This window comes from Chroicocephalus ridibundus, chromosome 10 (assembly GCF_963924245.1).
Source record: "Chroicocephalus ridibundus chromosome 10, bChrRid1.1, whole genome shotgun sequence".
In the NCBI taxonomy this organism is placed as follows: domain Eukaryota; kingdom Metazoa; phylum Chordata; class Aves; order Charadriiformes; family Laridae; genus Chroicocephalus; species Chroicocephalus ridibundus.
Window position 1 is genome coordinate 19,332,680 of NC_086293.1, and position 24,600 is coordinate 19,357,279.

General features: G+C 61.8%; 3 protein-coding genes across 5 annotated transcripts; 1 reads left to right on the forward strand and 2 right to left on the reverse strand.

The window, feature by feature from the left end:
* Positions 1–186: 186 nt before the first annotated feature.
* Positions 187–7,093, reverse strand: DALRD3 (DALR anticodon binding domain containing 3). 2 transcript variants are annotated; one of them, XM_063347559.1, is made up of 13 exons: positions 4,680–7,073; positions 4,224–4,510; positions 3,874–4,154; positions 3,569–3,627; positions 3,345–3,470; positions 2,953–3,023; positions 2,263–2,321; positions 1,824–1,906; positions 1,612–1,735; positions 1,444–1,502; positions 1,220–1,333; positions 925–993; positions 187–709 (listed from the first exon to the last, which is right to left on the reverse strand). In XM_063347559.1, the coding sequence occupies exons 1-13, from the start codon at positions 5,316–5,318 to the stop codon at positions 590–592; spliced, it is 2,091 nt and encodes a 696-aa protein (XP_063203629.1). In that variant the 5' UTR covers positions 5,319–7,073; the 3' UTR covers positions 187–589. The 2 variants fall into 2 exon arrangements, with proteins under 2 accessions (XP_063203629.1, XP_063203630.1); XM_063347560.1 differs by lacking the exons at positions 187–709; positions 925–993; positions 1,220–1,333; ... (2 more) ...; positions 1,824–1,906; positions 2,263–2,321 and adding an exon at positions 2,340–2,783 and having other exon boundaries at positions 4,680–7,093.
* Positions 7,094–8,755: 1,662 nt separating this feature from the next.
* On the forward strand, positions 8,756–11,270 carry NDUFAF3 (NADH:ubiquinone oxidoreductase complex assembly factor 3). Its single transcript, XM_063348040.1, has 5 exons — positions 8,756–8,856; positions 9,185–9,377; positions 9,464–9,530; positions 9,845–9,945; positions 10,140–11,270. Exons 1-5 carry the CDS (start codon positions 8,801–8,803, stop codon positions 10,233–10,235), a joined length of 513 nt encoding a protein of 170 aa, XP_063204110.1. The 5' UTR covers positions 8,756–8,800; the 3' UTR covers positions 10,236–11,270.
* Positions 11,271–12,117: 847 nt separating this feature from the next.
* On the reverse strand, positions 12,118–24,238 carry IMPDH2 (inosine monophosphate dehydrogenase 2). Of its 2 annotated transcripts, XM_063348037.1 has the most exons (15): positions 24,029–24,238; positions 23,851–23,899; positions 23,664–23,765; positions 23,226–23,300; positions 22,574–22,780; positions 20,306–20,393; positions 19,502–19,701; positions 18,346–18,436; positions 17,533–17,628; positions 16,070–16,141; positions 13,684–13,827; positions 13,324–13,468; positions 13,095–13,238; positions 12,657–12,740; positions 12,118–12,389 (listed from the first exon to the last, which is right to left on the reverse strand). In XM_063348037.1, exons 1-15 carry the CDS (start codon positions 24,124–24,126, stop codon positions 12,368–12,370), a joined length of 1,617 nt encoding a protein of 538 aa, XP_063204107.1. In that variant the 5' UTR covers positions 24,127–24,238; the 3' UTR covers positions 12,118–12,367. The 2 variants fall into 2 exon arrangements, with proteins under 2 accessions (XP_063204107.1, XP_063204109.1); XM_063348039.1 differs by lacking the exon at positions 16,070–16,141 and having other exon boundaries at positions 24,029–24,236.
* Between the last annotated feature and the right edge of the window lie 362 nt (positions 24,239–24,600).

The window sequence follows — 24,600 nt, forward strand, 5'->3', positions numbered from 1 at the left end:
CAGCCCCCCCTCTTCCTCAGAGCAGCCCTTCAAGTGCTGCCTCGAGGTTGTCCTGCGCAGCCGCAGCCCCCAGCACAACAAGCTGCAGGCGGCCTCAGCCCCGCCTGGGGCAAGGTGCTCTCTAGGGGTCAGACACACACAGCGTTTGTCCAGCAACAAATGTATTGGACCCCGGTGTTAGGGCCTGGCCCAGGGCCCGACAGGAGCCTTGAGCCTCAGGAGCTCCCTGCCAGCACGGAGCGACCTTCAATAAACGGCTTTAAGGGATGTGAGGTTGGTGCCTGGCTTTGTGGTGACTGGTCCCCAGTGCTGCCTCCCCCAGTACCCCCCAGCCCCACTTGCGGGGTGCTGCTGGTGCGGACGTGGCAGATGCACCCATCTCCCACACTGGGCACAGCTGCGGGGTGCAGGTAGCCAAACCCTCAGAACTCAGGGGCAGGGGGAGGGAAAGCGTCTCTGTGGGGCTGAGGTGTCCCCTGGCTCCCTGGGGCAGCCCCTCGCCCTGACAGGGAGGACGTGCCCTGTCCTTCCCCTTGTGGCACATTGTCCTGGTGCCTGTCACACCGTGGCGCAGCTCTTCAGTGGTGGCTCAGATCTGGCTGAGAGGAGGGAGGTGCAGTGTTGCCAGGGCACTGTGGAACACGTCCCTCACTGCTCCCAGCAGCTGGAGGCGGGCAAACATCTGGTCAAAGAGGTGAGGGAATGGCTCCTGCAGGGAGAAAGGCAGCGACCTGGGGCTGGTGGCCATATTTCCCCTTGACGTGCTGGCCCTAGAGGCATTGCTGCCTCTGCACCCTGCGTGTGCATCCTTGAGGGGATGGTGTGGGGCTGCATCACGCCATTGGCACCACAAAGCCCCACAACTGCAGTCCAGCCCCAGGGAGGACTGCAGTGCCAGCCGACAGCCCAGGACGTCCTACTCACCCCCAGGACGTGGACCCGGTTGTAGTAGGAGCTGAAATCCATGCTGAGCTGGATCAAGAACTTGCACACCTGCAAGACAGAAACGTTCTGGCGTGGCAGGGTCTGGCTGGCCCCAGGCCCTTCCCCACCCCAAGCACAGCAGGAGCAGCCCCGGGGGTGTTGCGTTCTCTTCCTCTTCCCTCGGCACTGCGCCTGTGTCGCTCACCAGTGGGCAGCACTCTGCCAGTATGGAGCCTTGCCCTGGGCTGGGACTGTTGGAGCAGCACCCATGGGTGCTCTAGCAAGTGGCGCTTACCATCTCTGTGTTGGCTGTGATCCGGATCCCTTTGCTGGGTGGGGGCAGCTGCGCTGCCTGCTGCAGGACTTCAGGGAAGGGCAGGAGATAGTTGAAGAGCAGGAGCCACTCACCCTGCGAAAAGATTACGTGTGTCGGAGAGGGGCGGATCCTCCTGGGCCAGCAGCATCCATCACCGGAGCTGAGGGCACACAGGTCCCCGCATTCCCCTTCTCGGCGCACACCTCTTCCCGGAGGCAGGAAAAATTCAGTTCTGATGCTGGTGGCCGAGGTGGGTACGTGCCTGGAAAGGAGGTGGGAGACTGTTGTGCCCAGAGAAGCCCCTGTGGCTCCAGGTGTGAAGAACAGCCCAGGAGCAGCTGTTAGAGGAGGGTCGTGGGGCTGGCGCTCACCCCGCTCCACAGCCCGCTGGTAGGTGTCGAAGAGCGTGGCCAGCCGGGCACAGTTGTACATCACAAAGGCACCGCTCTTGGTTCCCTTTGTGGAGATGCTGCTGTCTTCCAGGTCCAGGGTGATCTGAGGGCAGGGAGAAGTCGCAGTCCAGGCTGCTGCTCTGGTATTCCCACGGCTCGTCTGCCTCACGCTGCACAAACCGCTGTCCTACCTGACTCCGGTGGGCAGTGCTCAGCATCTCAAACCTGATGGCAGCCACTGTGAGGGTATCGATCACCTCAGTCCAGGCCTCATCTGTGGAGAACACAGGTGGCATCACGCGCAGCTCGCTCCATTCCCATGTAGTGTCACCCCCAGCGCCCAGGCAGGAACCCCCACTGGGGCCAGGGGGCTCTGGTGGAAGCTGGGGACCACCAGGCTCCCCTGGCCCCGGCCCCCATCTGCGGGTGCTGCTCTGTGCTGGTGTCCCAGTTTAGACGCCTTCCCCCCAGCAAGGTCAGCACCCGGCTCCATCGTGGAGGGGAGAGGGACCGCTGTGTAGGGGAGAGCCCCACTGGCTGCAAACACACAGGTGAGGTGGGGAGACCCGTGGGAGCAGCGGAGACAGGGACGGAGCAGCATCCGTGTAGAGCCACAGAGCAAACCCTCACCTTCTGCAAGCTCCCCATACTTCATCACGGAGGCTTCGTACATCTGGTGCTTTCGGAGCCTGGGAGGAACAGGGACACTCACAGCCACCACCCCTGGGCTGAGCTGGCTCCAGAGAGCATCCCAGGGCTCCCCCAGCCTTCAGGTTGCTCAGGGCACCCCAGCTGCAGCAGCGACCCAGCCAAGCAAAAGCTGTACAAAACCTCCAGGAGCGGGGCAGGGACAGCCACCCCGTGGGTAGCCCCTTGTGCCACTGCCTGGAGAGAGCCACAAGGAAGCCGCTGTGCTGGGCACAGGCTCTGCCTTTTGGCTGAGAAAGGGCCGTCCCCACACCAGGGCCATCCAGTAACGTGTGAAGGCAGGGAGATACCATCCTGCACTACCACGGTGCTCGGCTCCTGCTGCTGCCGCCTTTCCTCCCGGCATCACAGAGGGCCACAAAGCAGCACTGCTGGAAGAGGCCACTAGGACTGGGGAGGACCCTGTGGCTCCATTCTGCCCCTCCAGTCCTCTCAACACAGCCCTGAGGCCACGGAAAAACAGAATGGAGGGACTGCACGGAAGTCTCCATGTGCCACCGGCTCGCTCAGCGCTGCAGCGTGGCTGCCGGGGTGCCCACGAGGCCGGGCAGAGCACAGGCAGGCCTTGGCAGGGGAGCAGCACAGCAGGCACCTCGCTACACACCGACTTACTGGAAGTACTGGTCTGCCCCGATGGGCGATGAGGGGTTTGTCACCTTCACTGGCCCACAGACAAGGTGTTTCTGAAAGACAGAGGCGAGGCCGGGGCTGGGGTCAAAGACTCAGAAGTTCCACCAAAACACAGTGCAGGAGAAGTGGGCTAAAACCAGCCCCGTTCCAGCCCTGTCCCCGCAGTCTTCTCCTGCCCCTCCTTCAGCGCTGAAATCCCAAGGGCAGAGAGGCTGCTCCACCACCTTGGCAAGAGCGTGGAGGGGCCGCCAAGGGACAGGGAAGCCTCACAAGGGGGCAAGGCTGGGCCTCCGCATTCGCTGCGGGGATTGAAGGAGGCTGGCTGAGCGCAAGGACGCTGGGGGCCACAGTGAGGAGGGCGAAAGGCTCCTCACCTGCAAAGCCGTGTGGGCTCCTGGATCCAAAATCCTCCAGAGCAGATCCAGCTGCTGCTGCTGGAATTCCTCCTCGCAGCTCACCACGTGCACAATGCTGCTGCAGCAGCTCCCCTGGCCTTCAGCCTGCAGCAGAGCACAGCAGGGAGGTCACACACCGTTGCGTGACAGAAGGAAATGAGGTCTCGAAAGCGAAAGGCAGGCAGCGCCACAGGATCACTCACCGTGCACTGCAGAACAGCTTGCTGCAGCTCAGCCAGGGACCGCAGCTTCTCCTCCGTCACTGAAAGGAGGAAGGACACTCAGAGCGGGACACGAGGGCTTGCCACCCCCCGCCATCCTGCCCCATCGGGTCTGCCCCAAGCTGTCTGCGTTTCTGGCTCAAACCAGACTGAAGGGGAGTAAGAGGAGAACGCAGTTTGGATCTAAATGCCCCTTATGTTCTCTAAAAACAATTGGAAAAAAGGGAACAGGACTGTTTGCAGCCGATCGCCCTCCGCTGTCACAGCGCTGTGCACGTGAGGCTCACCGAGAAGGACGTCTAGGTTGGGGTCGTAGCCCACCAAGCCCTGCTCCTCCACGAAGCTCTTCAAGTGCACTTTACAGATGACATCCTCGGGCAGCGCAGCTGCGCCTGGCGCCTGCTCACAGGCTGCGGCACAGGGGGACCGGCCCAGTGCTTGCTTCAAGGCCGAGATGGCGTCAAGGAGGGCCAAGCTGCCGGAGCTGGAGGGCCAGTCGATGCGGAGCTGCCGCAGGACCTCTCGGCTCCCCTCCTCGGGGAGGGCAGGGACCAGGCGGACGCCGACCCTGGGGGAGAGGGAGAGGCGGGTGGTGGCCGCTCGGGGCCGGGCAGCGGGGCGGGGGCGAGGCACTCACCCCTGGGCGCGCAGCAGCTGGGCCAGGTGGTCGGCCAGCAAGAGCGGGCGGAGGTGGCGGGGCCGCAGGGCGGCGGGGCGGCGCAGGGCCGGGCAGTGCAGCACCACCCGCGGCCCCGACGGGGGCGGCGACGGGGACGGGACGGATGGGGACCCCAGCAGGCGACGGAAGGCCTCGGGGCGCCGCAGCTGCACCGCCAGCCCCGCCGGCGTCTCCTGGCAGCCCCGCACCTCCAGCACCCCCGGGCCTCCTAATGACGTCACGCCCGACATGATGTCAGCGGGCACCTGCCGGGCGAGAAGGAGTCAGTGCCCCGCCCGCACGTGGCCCGCCGCGGGACACGCCCCTTCCGCGCAGACCCCGCCCCCTCGGCTCAAGCTCCGCCCCTTCATCTTAGACCCCGCCCACCACCACAGTCACCCGCCCCCGCGGCCTGCCCGCGCCGCCGCGGCCTACCTGCCCCCCGGGGAAGGCGGCGTTCAGCGCGGCCCGCGGCGCCAGGAAGTCCCGGTGCCGCAGGTTGCGGGCGCCGCTCTCCTTCACGCAGAGCCCCTCGGGCCGCCCCAGCGCTCCGTTCAGCGCCCGCAGCGTGGCTGCCAAGCCCGGCCGACCCTCGCCCGCCTCCATGGGAGCCTGGCTACCGGCTCGGCCGGCACTGGCCGGAAGTGACATCAGCGGGCAGCCATCTTGGGGGCGGGTTGGGCGGTGCAGGGCGGCCATCTTGGGGGTAACGGGCGCGGCGCCGCCGCCATGATGTGCGTGGCGAGCAGCGCGGCGCCGCCATAGTGGGAGTGGCGAGCCGGGAAGGGGCAGCCGAGGACCGGAGGGCGTAAGGCGGACCCTGGCTGCGAGCACAGAGCGACCCCGGGCTGGGCGGCCTGGCCTCAGGGCCCCCCGGGCTCGGAACAGGCCGGCTGAGGAGAACCAGCGGCACTGGCAAGGTGCGGTGTGCGGCGGTGGCTGGGTTCGGCATGGTGGACGTGTGGGCATCGGGTTGTCACCACCGTGCTCTTCTCCCAGCCCCTGCCCCAGACACCCCCTGTGAGAGGGGTGGCCACAGGGAGCTGCCCTCCCGCCCAGCGCCTTCCTGCTCATCAGCCCCGGGAGGAAGGAGATGGGAACTGTTTCATGGTGCCATCGTGGTCTTGATTGCGTCTGCAGAGCTGAGCTCCTCTGCAGCAGCCGTGTCTCAAGCACAAGTTTGCGGGGGGGGGCTGGGCCCTGAACAGAGCAGGCGTAGAATCACTGAATAGTTTGAGTTGGAAGGGACCTTTAAAGGCCATCTTGTCCAACTCCCTGCAATGAGCAGGGACATCTTCAACCAGACCAGGTTGCTCAGGGCCCCGTCCAATCTGACCTTGAGTGTTTCCAGGCATACACCACCTCTCTGGGCAACCTGGGCCAGGGTTTCACCACTCCCATTGTAAAAAAACGTCTTCCGTGTATCTAGTATAAATCTGCCCTCTTTTAGTTTTAAACCATTGCCCCTTGTCCTATCACAACAGGCCCTGCTAAAAAGTTTGTCCCCATCTTTCCTGTAGGCCCCCTTTGAGTACTGAAAGGCCACAATAAGGTCTCCCTGGAGCGTTCTCTTTTCCAAACCCCAGCTCTCTCAGCCTGTCTCATCGGCAGGGAGGTGGCGGGGGCTGCTGCTCCCTCCAGGGCTGCAGGCAAAGCTGGCTCCAACCTGCGGATGGTGGCAATGGCCTGGCACGCACCTAGCCCCGTGCCAGCTTGGTGGGGAGCGGTATCCGGGAAGCGCCAACCCCCCCGCAGTGGTGGGGAGCACGTGTCCCCGGGGAGTGGGGGACCTCCCTCCCTGCCCTTCCCTTCCTGCCCTCCCCGCAGGGCCGGGGGGGCCGCTCTGCCCGCAGGGACCAAACCGGTTCCTCCGGGGCTTGTATGCACGGGGGGGCCGGGACAAGGGCAGATCCTGGCAGCATGGCCCATTGCGTGGTCTCTGCCGGGAACGCAGGAATCCATTCAGGGCTCCCTGAGCAGCTCTGCAGCCAGTGCGAACCCACTGCCCTGGGTCAGGAGTGGGGACATGTCCCTCAGCTGGGGGGGTGGGTGCTGCGTGTCCCCCACCCTGCCGGCAGTGCGGGTATGTGCCCCGGCGGGGTGCTCCCTGCACCACCCACAGCCAAGAGGTGATCTGAGAATCGCTGCTCACACCAGACCAACTGCTGACTGTCCGCAGGGCAGGAGCCACCCGGGACCCCTGCCTGGCCGGGGGGATGGACACACACCAGCGTGGGCTGGGAGCGTGCTTGGACGTTGTGCCACTGCTTGGTGGGCTCCAGGATCAATCCGTCCCCATCCCCCCAGCACCAGGGATCCCTGCAGACAGTGTGGTGGCCAGAGGTGGGGGCTCTCAGCGGTGCCGAAAGAGCTTTGGACAGACACGACATCCCCGATGGCTCTCTGGCTGCCTGCTCAGCGGGAGTGATCGTGTCATTCCAAAGCTGTCTCTCTCTGTCTCTGTCTCTCTCTCTCTCTCTGGGGTATGGATCCTGCCCGGGCACCGCTCGCCGCTGCCGGCTCACCACGGCTGGGGGGGCTGTGGGGAGCCCGGCGCAGGCTGGTGGTGGCAGGAAGCTCGTGCAGCATCTCATGACCCATGCTGCCCCGGCGCAGGTGGCCACATCCACCCTGCGGCCGGCAGCCGCTCAGCACGCTCACCCCGGCGGTTAGTCCCCAGGAAGCCAGCTGCTATTTTTAGCCATTGGTGGCACGAGATGGCGGAGAGCCCCCAGCCCTGGGACGGGGGGGGGCTGAGCTGCGATGCTGGGCGCCGTCGATCCCCCATCCCCACAACCCCTTTCTCCCAGCGTGGCCCCCACGCAGTGCCCCAGCCCCACGGAGGGGCTGGAGGGGGGCGAGCGGCTCTCGCCCCGTGCCTGGCCTGGCATGGGGCGGCGGTGGGCAGCGGGGTGGGGGGCGAGGCAGGGGCGGGAGCGCGGGTAACGAAACCCCAGGGCAGCTGGGCACAGCGGGGACAGCTGCTTTTGGGATTCCGTTGCCCGCGCTGGCGCCATGAAATGACGGGGGCCACCGCCACCATGCCACCCCGACCCCAGGGCAGCCGGTGGGCCAAGGAGGGGAGAGGATGACTTACCGGCAGAGACCGGGGCGGAGGAGCTGCGTGGGGGCCACAGCCAGGCCAGTTGTGGCCGGGGGTGCCGGGAGAGGCTGGGGTTGTGCTGCGGGCTGGGTGCCAAGGGGAGGGCGGCGCGGCCGAGCCAAAAGGAAACGGCTCCGAACAAAGCCCCGGTGGGGCTGGAGCATCTGGTGCCAGCCCGGCAGCCCCCGGAAACCTGAGCCGTCCCCAAGGGAGGGCACCCGCCCCGGCACCTGCACCCCGGCGGCGGCACGGCATGGCCCCCGCTGCCGCCGGCGCCTCCAGCCCTCTGCTGCCGGGCGCCCGCCATGGGGGGAAGTGAAACTGTGCGGGGAACCCCACTGGCCCCACGCAGTGCTCACACGGTGCTCGCCAAGGGGGACTCGGCGCCCCGCCGTCGAGCAAGGGTGCCCGTCCGTGGTGTGCTGGTGATGGCTGACACCTGCCCACCGTGGCATGGCACGACATGGCATGGCAGAGGGAAAAGCCCCACTGCCGACGCCGGGGCACTTCCCGGTAACCCCCGTGGTGTTGGGGCTCTGGCCGACCCCGGGTGGGTGTCACGGGGTGGGGGACGCATGTCCTGAGCCCCATGGCAGCCCTCTGAGCCCCCAGTCCTCTGCCACCCGCCCCACCGGCTGTGGCACGGGGCAGAGGGGGAACCCGGCAGCCCGCGGGTTCGGTGCGGGGAAGTCACGGCGGCGGCTCGGGGGGGGCTCACCCCGACCGGCAGCAGCCGCCCCACGCCGCGCCGGAGACGCAGGACCAGGGCAGAGCCGGCACGGGGAGGCCGGGGAGCCGCGCCGAGCCCCGGGGCACCGGCGGGGCCAGGCGGGCGGCGGGGACCCCCGGGCTCCCCCTGCACCCCGGGGCCGGGCGCGGGGACCGGCGGGCGCCCCGCGCCTGCGGGACGGGAGCGCAGCCGAGCCCCGGTCCCGCTCCCTCCCGCCGCCCGGCCCGGCCGCCCGCGGGGTGGCGGGGACCCGGGGCCGGGAGCCGCCCGCTCCCCTCTCACCTCCGGCCCCGCAGCCTCCGGCGCAGCAGCCCGGGCCGGTCGGCGGCCCTCCCGGTGGCGGGGATCGGGACTCCCCGGGCGGGACCCCCGGCGCCGCCGGGGCAGCGCAGCCCCGCACCCGCCGTGCCGCTCCCCGCCCCGTCGCCAGGGCCGCTTTCGGTTTCGCTCCGGCGCCGGCCGCAGCCCGCCCCGGGCGCACCAGGTCGGGGCGTGCCGGGGTCCGGGTGCGGGTGAGGTGGGGAGGGGTGTGTGTGTGTGTCCCTCCCGCCGCCCCCCGGCAGGAGGGGGAGCCCCGGGCCGGCCCCGCGCCCGCCCCCGGTGCCGCTGTCCCAGCCCGGTGGCGCCGGGGCTGCCCGCGGCGCCGGCGGTGGCCGCCAGGGGGCGCGGCGGGGCGCGCGCCGGGGGCGGGGCCGCTCTGCGCTTCCGGCGGCGGTGGCGGCCATGGCGGTGGCGGCGCTGCGGCTGCTGGGCCCGGCGGCACGGCGGGCGGCGGGAGGGTACGGGCACCAGCACCGGCACCGGGGCTGTCACCTTGGGGGTGGGCGGGGGAGAGCCCTGGGGGGTGGTGGCCGTGGGGCGGACGGGAATCGCTGTGGGGTGGCCTTGGGGCGGCAGTGGGGATCGCTGGGGGGTGCCCATGGGTATCTCTGCGGGCATCTCCGTGGGGATCTCTGTGGGGCTGCTGTGGGATGACTGTGGGGTGGCCGTGGGGCTCACTGTGGAGCTGCCGTGGGGTGGCCGTGGGGCTCGCTGTGGGTCCGCTGTAGGGCAGCTGTGGGGCTGGTCGTGGGCCCCACGTGTGTGAACCGCTCCCCGTCCCCGCAGGGTGCCATGCCGGGCTCACCGCCTCACCCCGGCGGACGACGAGCTCTACCAGCGGACGCGGGTGACGGTGCTGGAGCCCGAGTCCCCCAACACCATGTTCATCGAGGGCTACACCAGCCGCGGCTTCACCATCAGCGGGGACCTGGTGGTGGGGCCCTGCGCCGTCCTGCCCCGCGCCATCCTCCAGTGGAACGTGAGTGCCTGGTGACGGGGCAGGGGCTGCTTGGCCCCCCACCCCGGGGGAGTCTGCCCCGCTCAGTGCCCTTGGTGTCCCCACAGGTTGGCTCCTACAGGGACATCTCACATGAGAGTCTGTCGCTATTCCGGCTGCTGGAGCCCCAAATAGGTACGTGGGGCAGCCGAGGCCCTGGGCTGTGCCAGGCTGCAGGGGTTTGGCTGCCCCTTGGGGCCAGCATAGCTCTGCCCCAGCCCACCCCACAGCGCCCGGCCAGCGTTTTGGGGGAAGGAGCTGCTTTTGGCATCCTTCTGCTCTGCAGCTGCAGCTGGAGTGGCACAGTGGGGCAGGAGGGGCACAGCAGGGCAGGCTTCCCCCTTGTTTGGGCTGCTGTGGGGGAGCTGCTGCTCCCTGCAGGGAGAGCAGGTCTGGGCCGAGGCAGGCCGAGCTGCTCACCCTTGCCTGTGGTCGTGTCCCGGTTGCAGAGATCCTGGTGCTGGGCACAGGAGACAGGGTGGAGCGGCTCCACCCCGCCATGCTGAAGCAGATGCGGGAGTGCGGGATCGCTGTGGAGGTGCAGGACACGGTGAGCAAGAGGAGTGTGCGCAGGCAGCGCCCCAGTGAAGGGGGAGTGGTGACACTGGGAGCACCCCCTGTGCGCCCTAAGACTCTGGCTGTCTGGGGATGGGCCAGGGGGAGGGGGGTCTTGTGCCCCATGGGAAGGGCTGTGTCTCCTGCCAGAGGACTGGGGCTTCACTCCCTCCCTCTTCTATTTCACAGCCAAACGCATGTGCAACCTTCAACTTCCTAACAAGTGAAAAGCGCGTGGCAGCTGCTGGGCTCATCCCTCCACGGGGCACCTACATGGGGATGTAGGTGCTGCCCACCGCGGCTGTGGGCTGAGCGGCTCTTCCCTGGCCCGCCTGAAGCCCCCGAGTGTCACCGTTCCTGGTGGATAAACGCTTTGGACTCAATGGAGACCAGCTGTGGCTGGGTGGTGGTTCTGCGCACAGGAGGGTGCTGTGAAATGCCCGGGCTTGGCTCTGCCCCAAAATCCCTGGTTTCTCAGCCTCCTTGCCCGGTCTGGCTGGTGGCTGCAGGGCATGGCACGAGGCATGAGCGTTGCTGGCAGCATGGCAGCCGCAGCCCTGCCGAGGTGGAGGTGCAGAGGTGGTGCCTTGGCAGCAGGAAGACGTCGCCCCGAGGCAGGGCAGAGGCGCTGAGGTGAGCCGCACACCGCCAGGCACGTCTGGGGCTCCGCAAGGAAAATACATGTAAATTGGAAGTACAAAGCAATTGCGTGGCGGTTAATGCGCAGCAGAGCCAGGCTGTAATGCAGCCGTGGGGTGTGTGCTCGCCCCCCTGGCGGAGCTGGCCAGGCAGGGGGGCTGTGGGTCGGCCACCACATCTCCCTGGGCAGTGTGTGTGGTGCCAGGGGTGCCACCTGCCAGCAGCTCCCTGGGCACAGCCAGCACCCGCAGCCGGTGTGTCCCAGCTGGGGCTGGTGGGCCTCAGGATCTCCTGCAGGGTTTTGTGCCCCCCCAGTGTCCCTTGTGAAGCCTCGAGCTGTGGCGAGTCCCAGGGTGCTGCACCCCATCTCCCTGCAGGCTCAGAGCTCAAGCAGAGGGCACGGAGAAGGTCACTGTCCTGCGTCCCCCCCAACCTTGCACTGGCGGATGGTCGTGGGGGCCACCCCTGGGGCTGGGGGCACATGTACTTAATCGCCGCCTCGTGCCCCAAACCCTGCCACCTCCGCGGGCCCAAGGAGGGGGTACATGGCTGCAGTCAGGCCGTGGGCTAGCTTTGCTTAGTGAGCCAGCTGTGTCAGTGAATGTTTGACACTGATACAATTATGTTGTAATTCAAGGCTCTGGCTTTAGCATGTGTAAATCTAATTTGCCATTGCCATGCTATGGAGTGATTGATTGATTTATTTATTTTTTTCCAGTCAACAACATCAGCGACACAGAACGCTGATGGTAAACACGAGCTCTTCAGCAGGAGTGAGATTTGCATGTGTTGGGGGGGGGGTTGTTGATAAATATGTAAAATACCTTTGGCAGCTGGTGTAGCAGGCACAGGTAATCTGGCCGTGCTGGGGGGGGGGGTTGCACTGGTCAGGCAGGCAGAAATGCAACCCCTGGCGCCCTTAGAAGCCTGTGAGCTCTTAGTTGTGCCCTTCCAACTTCACTGTCCACACACCTTCTGGCAAACAAATGGTACTTGAGCCACCCAAGCGATCCCTCCCCCCCCGCCCCGACAGCACAAGGGGGTGCAGCTGCTGCGGGAATGTGGGGACTCGCACCTGGGGGATGTGGGGGGATGTTTAGGGGAAGAAAGGAAGGGAAGGAGAAAGGCAGATGGTGAGGGAAGATACAGGCCCACGGGGGTGGTGCATGGAAGCCACCACGGGGGCGCAGGGGTGGGTGTGCACGTATGTACATAAGCACCTCCATGATTATTGCCCCAGCTGGACCAGGCACAGCCTGGCGGTGGCTGCGGGGTTGGCAGCTCCCAGCAGCACCTAACGGCTCTGTAAAATCCATTCGCTTTCTTGCCTGGCAGCCGCTTGTTTTTTTTCTGCCCTCAGGAAGGCTTTTTTTTGAACACCCCACATTGCGTTATCCACTCAGCCCTGCCAAGGAGCTGTCTCTTCCCCCTTCCTCCTCACACACAGTGTCCCTTCTGGAGCCCAGAAGCAAAGGAAGAGCCAGGGAAGGAGAACGAGGGCAGTACAGAAGGAAGAGGGGCTCCGGGCTGACACCAATTGCACATCTTTTCCTCTTTTATTGTAAAACACGGCCAACGCGTGCAAGGCTCCAGGCACCAGCCCAGGATGTCTTCTCCTGGGTGGTGGGTGGGCCCTCTCGGGTGGTGATGAAGCAGCCAAGGGACACAGGGAGCTCCAGGCAGCCCACAGAGTAATGGCACTTCTGCAGCAAGAGCAGCTCCCGCACAGGGTGGCGCAGGGCTGAGTGGCACGATGACAAGACACAGACGGACCTCCTTCAGAAGAGGCGCTTCTCATATCTGTGAGGGGAGCAGCAAAGCCGAGAGCCCTTTTACTGACCCACCTCACCCAGGGCAAGGAGCAAAGGCACAGTCGGGAACGGCTCCTGGCCTGGCAGCCCACGGCGGGGAAAAGCCCCGTCACGCTGGCCAGGCCAGACGACAGGCTGCGGCTCAGCCCCGCTGCGCAGAGGCAGGTGAAGGCAGCAGTGTGCCAAGCCAGCGGCACGGCAGCACTGAACTCAACACCCACCCCAGGGAGACAGGGGTCCTGCCTGCAGCACTTACGAGTGGAGGCCATGCACTCCTCCTTCCACCTGGGCAGACATCGTCCTCTTCTCAAACTTCAGCTCTCCTGAATACATCATGGCTCTGAGGGGGAAGGACACATGTCACAAGCCAGCCAAGAGTCCAGGGAAGACAGTGCTCCAGCACCTGTTCAGCTGGAGCAGCTGGGATGAGGAACACTGGTTCCAGAATGGTCTTTGCTGTGCTCCTCAGAGCCAGGCAGAGTAAGGTAACCCCCACATTGCAAGCCCAGCCAGCTGAATATGCCACGGGACACCACGCTCCTGCACCCCTGGGGCTGGCAAATCTATGAGGCAGTGCCCGCTGGAGATGAGGGAAGAGGGTTACAGCGAGGTCAGACCACGCAGAACGTACCACAGCGTGGGGACAGCTTGCCCAGAGAGGCCAAATGGCAGCACTGTGAGGGGAAGCACTCACCGGACTTGGGTCAGGCTCTTGGCACCAATATCCTGGCAGGAATGCTGGATCCCAGCAATCAGGTACGGAATGAACTTGTGGATAGAGCCCTTGTCCTGCACTGCGCCAGACACCCCCTGGGCCACTTTGATTTTGTCTGTCTCGCTGCATGGGAGCACAAATCAAGGAAGTTTGTGAAGCAGAGAAGCCCCAAAAGCTTGGTCTGCTGCCCCAAAACACCATCTCTCACCTGAAATACCGGTTCTGGCTGCCTAAGTTCTTGTCCATGGCATCTAGTGAGCCCATGCCACGGTATTTCTTCAGCCTAATTCCATCCGAGAAGAAGTATTCACCTGGGGCCTCCGTGGTGGCAGCCAGGAGAGAGCCCATCATCACTGGCACAAGAGATCACCAAGAGAAGCACGTCAGCAGCAGGAAGGCTGTGGCCACAAAACCCCTCGGGGTCCCTGGGCACAGCACTGTGCTGGACCCTCGCCCCCAGCCGCCTGCAGGTATACGCCCTTGTGCCGAGAATCAAACGCCGTACAGAAACCCTTCCTAGCAGACTCCCTACAACGTGCACACCATGGCAGCCCAAAGTGTCGCTCACCTGTGGAGGCCCCGAGCGCGAGGGCCTTTGCGATGTGCCCGACCGTCTGGATCCCTCCATCTGCAATCACGGGGACGCCGAATCTCCTGGCGTATTCGGACACCTTGTACACCGCTGTGGCCTGGGGGCGGCCGCACGCCAGCACTGCGGGCAGGGAGAGAGCAGAGAAAGGGTCAGCTCCCACGCGGCAGCGTGTTCCCTCCCCACCAGGCCCTGTAGGCTTCCAGCACACACATGCTCTGGCACTCGGGAACGCACAAATCCCTGGATGCTCCTTCCCTAGGCCGAGTTGCAAGAGAAGTGGATGCCCAGGAGATGCCTGCTGGGACATCCTCCCGGCCCTCAACTCCAAAAAGCTGTGGGTGACCTCGGGACTGGAGTTTTTGACTGAATGCCTGGGATCAGCCGAGACTCGCAGCTCGTCCTGGTACACAGGAGACCTGTGGGGAGCTTGGGAAGGAAGCGGAGCAGACTCCAAAAGCCCCTCTCCAGAGCATCCCTGGCCCATAGCCACGTCCCACCGCTTGCGCCCTTGTAGCGGTGCCAGACCCCTTCTCCGTATACCCAGCAGCTGTTATGATGTGCTTCTTGCATGGAAAGGCAGCTGGCTGGGAGAGAGCTGGTATGTATATATATATGTTTAGATATATTTATATATATACATCTGCACGCACACACACACGCACACATGCAGCAGTGGAAAAGGAAACGGGCAGGGTAATTTGATGGCTTATGGGAATTAATTTAGGTTCCTGCCCTGCAACACAGCAAGGATTCGGTCAAGTTTAGCTGCCCCATGGGAAGGGAGTTATTAGCTTTAGATTTACCTGCTCCTCCCAGTCGCGAGCAGTTAGAGGCTTCCCATTGAGCGAGGGGGAAACCAGCACAGGGCACATCTTGTTAACACATTTGTCAGCCACAGGCATGCAAGTACGTCGAGATAAGCTTCTCTCGGGGGGACTTCCCTTCCCCGCAATTAACTGGAAGCCTTTTCTCCAATCACGGTTAGTCCGATACACCGGGTTAAGATGATGGCCATGCAGGATTAGTACTTCAGAGCGCGAACTCCAGGTGTGGTTTAGTCTGCCTGGCAGCAGCACTGGCAGCGCACATCCCTGGCAGAGGTTTGCCGAGGCCGTGAGTCTGCAGTTGCTCCGCTCCCAGTGCGCAGCGGCAGCTGCTCAGAGAGAGAAGCAAGACTCCAGGCTGAAATCATGAAAGATCTGATTTTAACTGAACAAAACTCCGCGTTAAGCTAGGGCTCAGCCAGCCAGGGAGAGTCTGACAGCTAGAACACAAATGCTGTTAAGTCTTAAAGAGATGGTCTCGCTCGGTACTGCACTGCTAAAGCCCACATTGCGGCAGCAAAATGCTGCAAGAAGAGCTCTGTGGAGAGAAGCACCTGATTTTGATGGGTCTAGAGCCCAGTGCCTGCGGGAATGTGCTGTAGACAGTGCAGGGCCTGCAGAAACCTCACAACAGTGGCCACGGAGACCAGCCCTTTAAAGAACAGCTTGGCTCAGGGCCCCTGGGAGCATCGCACCGTTCCGACTGTCCCAGTGCCCAGCGCCACAGCTTCAGAGCGCAGGCTTCCAAAGCAGGGTTCAGAGCGCACACGCACCGAGTGGTCGGGGTGAGGGTTTGTCTTTTTTAGTGTATCTGCAAAGGGTGGCCCTACAGGATCAGCTGTTAGAGAAAACCTTCCGGGAGCTTCAACAGAAACCTCTTTTCCCTTTGAGGTGTGCCAAAACTAGGAGAAAGGGTAAAACCCAAGGCTCGCCTCGGGTGGCTGCTTGATCTGGCAGTGACAGAGAAGTACAGAGCAGACAAAGCTGCGCCCTGTGCTGGGCAGGGGAAGAGCCCTTTCTCCCCACAGGAGGATCAGGCGTCAGCAGGGAAAGATGTGGTTCTGGTACGCCGTTGCCAAGGTGGCCGTACACAGTAAAGTCCCTCTGTAACCCCAGGGGAGCTAGCTCCAAGTGAAGCTTAGCCAGTGCACAACTTCCCCACAACGGGGGCCAGATTGAGAGCGGGATCGAGGACTGTCCAGGGATCACCTCCCAGCACGGGATCAGCGGGGGCAGGCCCAGCTGGAGACCCAGAAGATGCAGCCAGAAAGCTCAAGTCAGGCTCCTGAACTGTATTTTGGAGTGGAGGGTGGACGAGCCTGAGTGCCCTCAGCTTTGACAATTCAGACCCTGCTTTAGGAATTCAGAAAGGCTTCTCAGCTTCCATTTCAGATTAAAAACCAGTATCCAAAGCCACAAAACCCCAAGTGCATCTACAGCTAAATTATTCTCAAACAAGCAGTAGGGCCATGTGCAGCCAAATCAGGGTCCTGCTTCAAGACACATAATTAGGGTTGGGAACAGGGCAAGTGACTTACTATAGGTGCCCGTGACAGTAGAAGGGCATTTGGGGCTGTGGGACTTTAGGTCTGGAGGGATCTTTGGAGCAGCTAAACAAAAACAAACACACACATTTTAGAGACAGAAGAACAGCAGCAGAACAAAGGACCCCAGCAGTGACCTGCTACTAGGCAGAGCATACGGTGTGGGACAGAACTGACCTTGCAAATCCTTCCTAGCCCGAGCCATGCCAGAGGCCAGATCCAAGCCAGCCAGGCCCGGCTGTGCACAGCGCATGCTCACCCTACCCCAGCAGCCATCCAGAGAAGTGACCCCTCTAACCCCAAAAGCCAGAGTTCTTGCCCTAAGAGGGTCAAAAACCTGGGGAGCTGCGGTTAAGAGTTTTGCAACCATGTCTCCTGTGAAGCGCCACATTCTATCTCTGCTCTGTTCCTTCCCCAAAAGCAGCACCCAACCCCACCTCGTGCAGCAGCTGGGAGAGGCACCCTCTGGAGACGTTCACCAGGCTGCAGAACAGAGCGTGCCTCAGCAGGTCCTCTGCCTCGGAGCCAGAGTAGGACACGTGCGTCCTGGTTCTGCTCTGGCTATGGAAGCGTCAGCCCAAGGACATCGCTACCTCCCTAGAAAGGTCACCCGAGACAGGCTGCCCTGATTGGGAAACTCCCCGCAGCCCGTGCTCCCATGGCAGGCAAAGCAGGAACACAGCCTAGGTCCAGGGCCACTTGAAGGCTCCACGCTGGAATCAGCAGAGCTAATACAGCACCTTCAGCCATCAGCTACCCTCTTGCTGCCTCCCGTGGCAAAGACCACAGAGCAAAGCAGAGACGGGCTGTGTTTGTGGGCTGCAGCCCCTTGCACCACTGCTCTGTGCCTCACCGGCCAGGCTCAGAACACGAGGACTGAGCCTGTCCCCAAGGCAGCCTTTCTCCAGGCCCTGGGGACACCCCTCTCCACCTTTTAGGTAAGGGCAACAAGGCCGCTGCCCCGCACAAGCTTCGGCTAACCGCAGAGAGAACAGCCAGAAATCCCATTTCGGCCTGGAAATTGCAGAAAGGTATCGAACGCAGCAGACCAATTCTCAAGCATCACGCACACTGCTGCCAGGGGGAAGGGGAGCGCAGGCAGCCCGGTACACTTCACCCGTCAGCACTGGGGATCCAGTAAGCCCCTCTCCCTGCAGAGCTGCCCGCCAGCCCCATCCCACGCTGAGCCAACAGCTCCTCTCTGGCAAAGCCACGCGTGCCACACCTGCTCTACTCAGTCTCGGTCAGTACTGGGGAATGCCTTTGCTGCTGCTGCCACCCCAAAGGTTTGACCCAGGTAATGGGAATGTCCTGGATGAAGGGGGTGAAAGACGTCTTGCTGTTAGAAACGGCCCTTGTAACAGGAGAAATCCATCCCGGCTATGCTGCTTTTCAACAGGGGATCTCTACTGAACGGATGTCTTCAGCCTATTTAGGAGACGGCTCATCTCTCTCACCTTCCTGTGTGATGCAGATGGAGCCACTGCCCATCCCGACTCTCAGGGCATCGACCCCTGCGTCAATGAGGTTCTTGGCCTGAGCAGCGGTCACAACTGTGGGGAGCAGAAACTGGTTTGAAGAGAGACAAGCAGATTTGCATGCGACACTGCTCTGCCCCAGTGCTTCCCCCGTGGCTGCAAACATCCCCTACCCCAGGCACCAGCCATACACCAGTGTCCGAGCCAGGCTTGGCTGTCCACCGCTGCCAGGCAGCTAGTTCCTGTCCCCAGTGCATGAGATGACACTTGTCCTTTAGGCTACTCTGCAACACGCTTACACCCAAAGGCTGAGGTAGCAGAGGTCACCGCGTGGTGCCAAGCACTCGTTGGGCCACACCGGGTAGCGAGGGCAGAGCACAGGCTAACAGCAGCACCAGTAACGCACCGGCCAGGTAAAACCAAAGACTGCTGAACTCTGCTGCCAAGAGGCAGGGAAAATTTCCATTAGATTTCCACATTAAGCAATATCCATTATTATTATTATCCAAAATTTTAAACTGGCGTGTAAAAGAGGCTAATGTGTAATGGGCTACAGAGGACTGTAGCGCACTGTGCTGCGGAATAAAGGTTTCAAAATATCTGCAGCTGCGGCAGCAGCAGGGTACTACCCTGCGTTTGCAGAGTGGTCTTGCTCTGTTCCACAAGCCAGAGGAAACTATTTCAAGTTCACAGACATCTATCGAAGAGGATCATTTCATCCGCGTCCCTGCAGCTCCCTCTTTGCCTAAGCAGCAAACATAAAGACAAGAACAGTCTTCAAGACATGCCTACCGTTTCCTCCAATAACTTGTAGGTTGGGATATTTCTCCTTAATATATTTTATCATATTGATCTGGAAGATGGAGTTCCCCTGAGAGGAATCCTGCAACAGAAAGAAAACAAATTTCAATCAGAATTTCTGCAAAAGATTATGAATACAGCCCCCGAAGAGCCTCAGATCTTCACTCTGCTTACTGGGGTCTCTGCTAAGCTTGTTAAGTGGGCAAAACGGCACCCAAAACTGAGCATAGAACCAGAGGAGAAGCTGCTGCCAAGACAGTAATGTACCTTCCCTGTGCAAGGCAGTTTACTGTAGACTTCAGTAATATCCTTCACACTTAAATCCTGCAGCTTCAACAGTAGGCAACAAGCAGCACATCTGGCTGTGGGTAAGAACCATCCGGCTCTACCAGGACACCGTCAGCCCTGTCTCAAACTACAGGCGAAACAGTGAATGTTCCTGTGACACCCAGAAGGGCTGGCAGGGGGTGCATCTCTCCCTGCCGCGCAACAGAGCAGCTGAAATACCAGATGTCGGCCACTGTGCACTCAGGCCCTGCCAGCCTCCGTGACCCAGCCAACTTGCAGCGTCTGTTAAACATTTCCAGCTGCTCAGTCATGCCCTCAGAGTACGGTGGACTCGCAAGTTAATAACTGATAAGAAATCAATGCACAAGCACAGGCAGTGACTGCTGTGCCCGAAAGCTTACGGGCCAGAAGGGGAGATGAGCAGAGCAGCTCCAGGCTGACCACTCCTGAACATCAGGCAGTTAAGAGAATAACAACACTAACAAACACAACTGAAGGGAAACTGTAAGAAGCCAAATATTCAAAACTAGTTAGGAACATCAGAGAGGATGGCAGCAGACTGCAAGAAGCATCTGTGTTAACTGACAGTGTTTCTCTTCTCAGCCTTCAGGGCTTTGATGCTCCGTACTTGCTCAAGGTTGGGTAAGTTCCCAGGCAAGAGGAATCCCTCTTATTTGAGGACTCCAACCTGAATGAAACTGAGAGGTCAACAGATTGTCATATTCTAACGCAAAAGGGCCTGTGACGAAGACAGTAAGCGCCATGCTGCTGCGCCACTGCCAGAGGGATTCACTCAAACCCGATCCTCAGGCCACCCAACCCCCCCGCCAGGCCAATGTGATGCCTGTGGGTGGCTCACCAGCACTACCGCATCCACGCCAGCCTGCACCAGGAGGTCCAGCCGGTACTTGTCATCTTCGTGGGTCCCGATAGCAGCACCGCAGAGCAGCTGCTTCTTAGAATCCTTAGAAGCCAGAGGGTAGTCCCTGTTCTTCTTGAGATCGGTGCGGGCAATTATAGCCACCAGCTCGTCATCTGCATTAACAATTGGCAGCTTGCCTTGAAACAAACAAGAAAGAACATCACTGCGGATTTCTGCAGTTAGGCCGGAGCAGGAGGATCAGGCAGGCAGCAACTGGTACAAGGTGGAGACACAGAGACACAAAATTGTGTTACCAAATGCTGCTTGTCCACAGATGCCAGCAGCCCTGGCTCAAGAAACAGAGCAAGGAGTTTGCAGGGCTCAAAGAGGACTCAGTATCCTCACACTGACGACAGAAAAAGTGCATCTTTTTTAACAATTAGACCCATGACACCATGTTAAAAAGTCAAACTACCAAACCCTGACAAGAGCTGAACTGAGTGCTAAAACGTGAAGGCCAGAATAGAAAATTGAAGACGTGTGGCTGGAAAACCAGGCAGCTCTTCAGCTCCTGGGCTGCCAAGAATCCCTCAGCTTCAAACAGATTTGAGATGAACGCATGTGAACTCTGTACCCTGGCAGAGGGCTGCGGGCACTCTCTCCTCACTGTCCTCTCCTCGTCCTGGAACGCTGCCCTTCCATGCTCCACCCACGCACGGATGCGTGCCCACATCCACCCGCTGCTGCTCCCAGCCCACCGCTTCCACAGCTCTCCCTCGCGTCACAGACGATCACAAGTACCTTTTTTACTCCTTTGCAGAATTTCATTCGCTTCTTTCAACATTACGCCAGCCAGGGCCACAACAAGATCCTCCCGCTTTGTCATAATCTGGTGGGAGGGAGAAGGTAAAAAGTCACAAGAACTCCTTCGCGCTGATCTGAAAATACCGAACCCCTCTGCCCACGTGAAACGCTCCGCAGCAGCTGTGTGGGAGTGCTCTACAGCCAAAGGAACCCACAGCACAGCAACACGCCTCCAGAAACAAACAGGAACAGCCTCCAATGTGCTGTCCCTATGCAAGCAGCGGCCATCGGCCCCCAAGCCCATTGGTGCAGTGAAAACAAGAGATGACAGAGGGCCTCAGCAAGCCGAGGGAGAGCACCTAGAAGCAGGGGACGACTCTCAGATGACCCTTGTTTGGGATGTCACCCAAACAGCTCTCCCTTTTAATAGAGCGCAGGCAAATAAGGGCTGGAGACACCTCCAGAGTCCCATGCTTTTCTGGCAGAAACGCTACCCCCAAGCTCTTTTTCAGGCAGCGATCCCCAGCACACAGGCTCTGGAAGGGCTCTGCCCAGAATAACCCACCGCTGCTGCTGGCAAGGTCAACGGGGCAAAGGATTCCCTTCAATCCAAACAAACAGGCTCACCCATGCTCACTCTGACAAACAAGCGCAAGAACGCTGTGGCAAGGCAAGGGGCAATGGACACAAGCTGGAACACGGGGACGTCTGACGTGGTATACAGAAGAAAGCTTTCACCACGACAGCGGTCAAACACTGGAAGAGCAGCCCAGAGAGGCGGTGAAACCTCCATCCTCGGAGTCGCAGACACAGCCCCACGCAAGCTGCTCCAGCTGAACGCGCCTCAAGCAGAAGGCTTGACAAGGGGCCTCGAGGTCCCTCCCCAGCCACAGCGTTCTGCGATTACAAACTTCACGTGGGATGTTTTCATAAAAGGTTACCCAAGGCCGGAAAAAGCTAAAAGGGAACACTCTAACCCTCAAGGAAGGTAGATTAGTTGCACACAACAAAGAAAAGAGGGAATGTTTTAGTTATTTATACCCTGAGAGCAGACATTTTGCATCAGGAAAGAGGTTCACCCCACCTGTATCCACCCAAAATCCTTTCTGTGACAGAACCCACTTCTCAGGAAAAGCTTGAGGAATCTCAGACATATCCCAACACACTCCCTAAGCCTGTGGGATCCACGAGCTTCCCGAGCTACAGCAGACCTGTGTGTTTAACTGGACGGCTACAAACAGCTCAGCAAGATGACTGCTGGATGGCGAGCGGGGAGAGATCGAGGAGACCATTCATGTCCTTAGCCTTGCCTGGTGACAGAAGCAAGCACCAAAGGCTAACGCAGCAAGCTTCCAGCTTTGCAGCACTGAATGATCCACATAACGGGTGAGAGGAGATTCTTATCTGGCTCCTCTGAATGGGCCAGCATTGCTTCAAAGGGCCATGTGCACTTTTATAACCTACTGCTGGTTTAAGATTCTTGTTAGAGGTATTTATAGGCGATTTCAAACCAAACAGGGATAAGCATGTGATACCAGGTTTGGTCAGCAAGAGCTAAAAATAGGCGTGAGTCAAGAGCAGAGCCTGGCCGAGAGGCACCGGTGGTGTAACCTGACAGTGCCGCAGATCTACGGTTACACAGCTCGTGTAACAGGAATGCCAGAACTAACAGGAATCAGCATCGGCATCGCAGGGAACGTTCTCCTGGACGAAGGGAGTCTGACAGTGCAGCATTATAAAGGCGAAACTGCCAGTCTCCGAGTTCAGGGGGTTATTTTAAAGAGCAAGTAGCCTAGATGAGGCACACAGGGAAAGGCAGCCCAGAAAAGGAAGACTGGCATTTGGAGGGCCTGCTGGGCACAGCGCAGCTGCTACAGCCCTGGCCAGCGCCAGCACGCTACGTGGCACCACAGCAGCAGCCAGGAACACCAGGAATTAATGACTGAACCGGGGAGAGCACGAGCTGTAGAGAGGATGGCTTCCACAACACTGAAAGATAACCCTGCAGCGGGAGTCATGCGAACGCTAACTGCAGGGCCCCTCTCCTGTATCTGCACTGCAGGAGTCGCAGAGAGAGCGTAAATGAATGAGACGCTCTCTCCTGGAAATACAATTAAAGATGGACCCACTGAGCTAACGTGGAGCTGCTCCCTCCTGCTGGCACAGCATCCTCACAGCCACGCACTCACCCTTCTCCTTATCACAAGCCACTCTGCTTCCTAACGCAACGCTCGCCTCCATCCGCTGCTCACAAGCCCTTCTCACCTCGCCAAGCGGCAAGTCATGCTCCGACTCTTTCAGGAAATCAATATCTCGAGATGAAATGATCCCAACCAGCTTGCCCCCCATCTTCCCGTTGTCCGTGATGGGAATCCCACAGAATCCGTGACGAGCTTTTGCTTCAAACACATCTCGCACTCGGTCGTTGGGGCTCAGCACCACGGGGTCTGTGATGAATCCTTGCTCATATTTCTGAAAAGAAGCAGATTCAGCAGCCAGGCCAAGCGGCACCACCAGACCGAGCGGAAGCCAGACATGTGCCTCGTGGCTACTGAGGCCACTCACAAAGGTCTGCAACTGCCCAACCTGGCCGTGTGCTCACCGACAGGGTGACTCACAAACCAGCACCACAGCTCACCTAAGTAGCGTTATATCCCAAGAATTCCCAGGCTAACCTCCTTCCTGAAATTGTGGGGAATACTCCCACTCCGGGAGGCCTGGCAGTTCTCAAACCCCAGGCTGCGAGTGGGACAGCACCTAACACGCAACCAGAGGTTTGCGCAGGCGACCGTGGCGGCACTACTCTTCTGAAACACCACCATCTGATGGTCTCCTCTCACGATGGGCCAAACCCCACCGGCCGCCTCCACGAAGCGCCCTGCGAGCTCGGTTCCAGGCTGCCATTCCGGCCACTCACCTTCACCTTCCGCACTTCGTTGGCCTGGAACTCCGGGGTGCAGTTGTGGTGGATGAACCCAATTCCCCCCGTCAGCTGGTAACACAAAGGCGGCTGTAAGTCACTGCAACTCCCCCCCCTCCTCCCCGGCCCTTCACCGGGCGGATCCCGCCGCCGGGCACGGAGAGCAGGGCCACCACGGCCGCCCCCGGGAGGCACGGGGTCCCTGCCCGCAGGCTCGGCTCTGCCGCCGCCGCCGCCGCCTCGGGGGGTGCCGGGGAGAAGCATCCCGGATTCCCCACCCGGGGACTGCGGGGGGGGGCGGTCTCCGGAGCGCTGCGGTGACGCCTGAGCAGACAGGCCCGCTCCTCGCACGGCATCTCCACCGCCGCCATCCCGGTAGGGGCGGCAGAGGGGACCCGCCCGGTGGCCGTGCCCGCCCCGCGGCGCCGCACTCACCGCCATGGCGATGGCCATGCCGGCCTCGGTGACCGTGTCCATCGGGGAGGAGACCAGCGGCGTTTTCAGGGTGATCCTCTTGGTCAGCGCCGAGGTCAGGTCCTGGCGGGGAGGCAGGCGGCGGGCGGGGGGTCAACGGCGGCACCGACACCGGCCCCCGCCCCGCGCCCCCGCCCCGGCCACTCACCACCTGGTCCGCCGTGAAGTCGATGTACCCCGGGAGGATGAGAAAGTCGCTGGGGGGAGCGGGGGGGAGTAATGAGGGGAGAAGCGTCAGACACCGCACCGGCACCGGCCCGGCCCCGCGCGCCGATCCCGGCCCCGGTCACGGTCTCGGTCTCGGTCCCGGCCCCGGCCCCACTCACTTGTAGGTGAGCCCATCGCCGCAGCTGAAGAGCTGCTGCGCCGTCAGCCCGTCGTCGGGCACGTAGCCGGTGCCGCCGCTGATGAGGTAGTCCGCCATGGCGCCGGCCCGCCGCCGCCGCCGCGTGCCCGCCGCTCCGCGCGCCCCCGAGCGCACGTGCCCTCCGACGGCGGCCGCCAGGGCTCAGGCCGCCCCCAGCGAGAGCGCGGCCCAGAGCGGCCGGCGGAAGGGGGGGGGGGGGGGGCGGGCGCCGGCAGCGCCCCCTGCCAGACGTGAGGGTCTCTGCGCCCCGGCCCGCCCAGAAAGAAAAATCCCTAAAAAAGAGCGGCCGTGGGGCCGGGTGGGTGCTGGGTTCAGCGCGGAATGTTCCAGCAGCTCCGGGACAACGTGCTCTGTCGGGCCTGTGGTGGGTGCAGAGCTGGAGCAGCGGCGGAAGCCACGGGCAGGCCGTGAGTCAGGAGCGGCCTGCAGGGAGCACGGCGGCCCAGAGCCCGGCACCAGGAGAGGGAGGGAGGGAGGGAGGCACGGAGGGGAGAGGGAATCCCCCCCGGGGCAGGCGGGGATCCGAGGTGA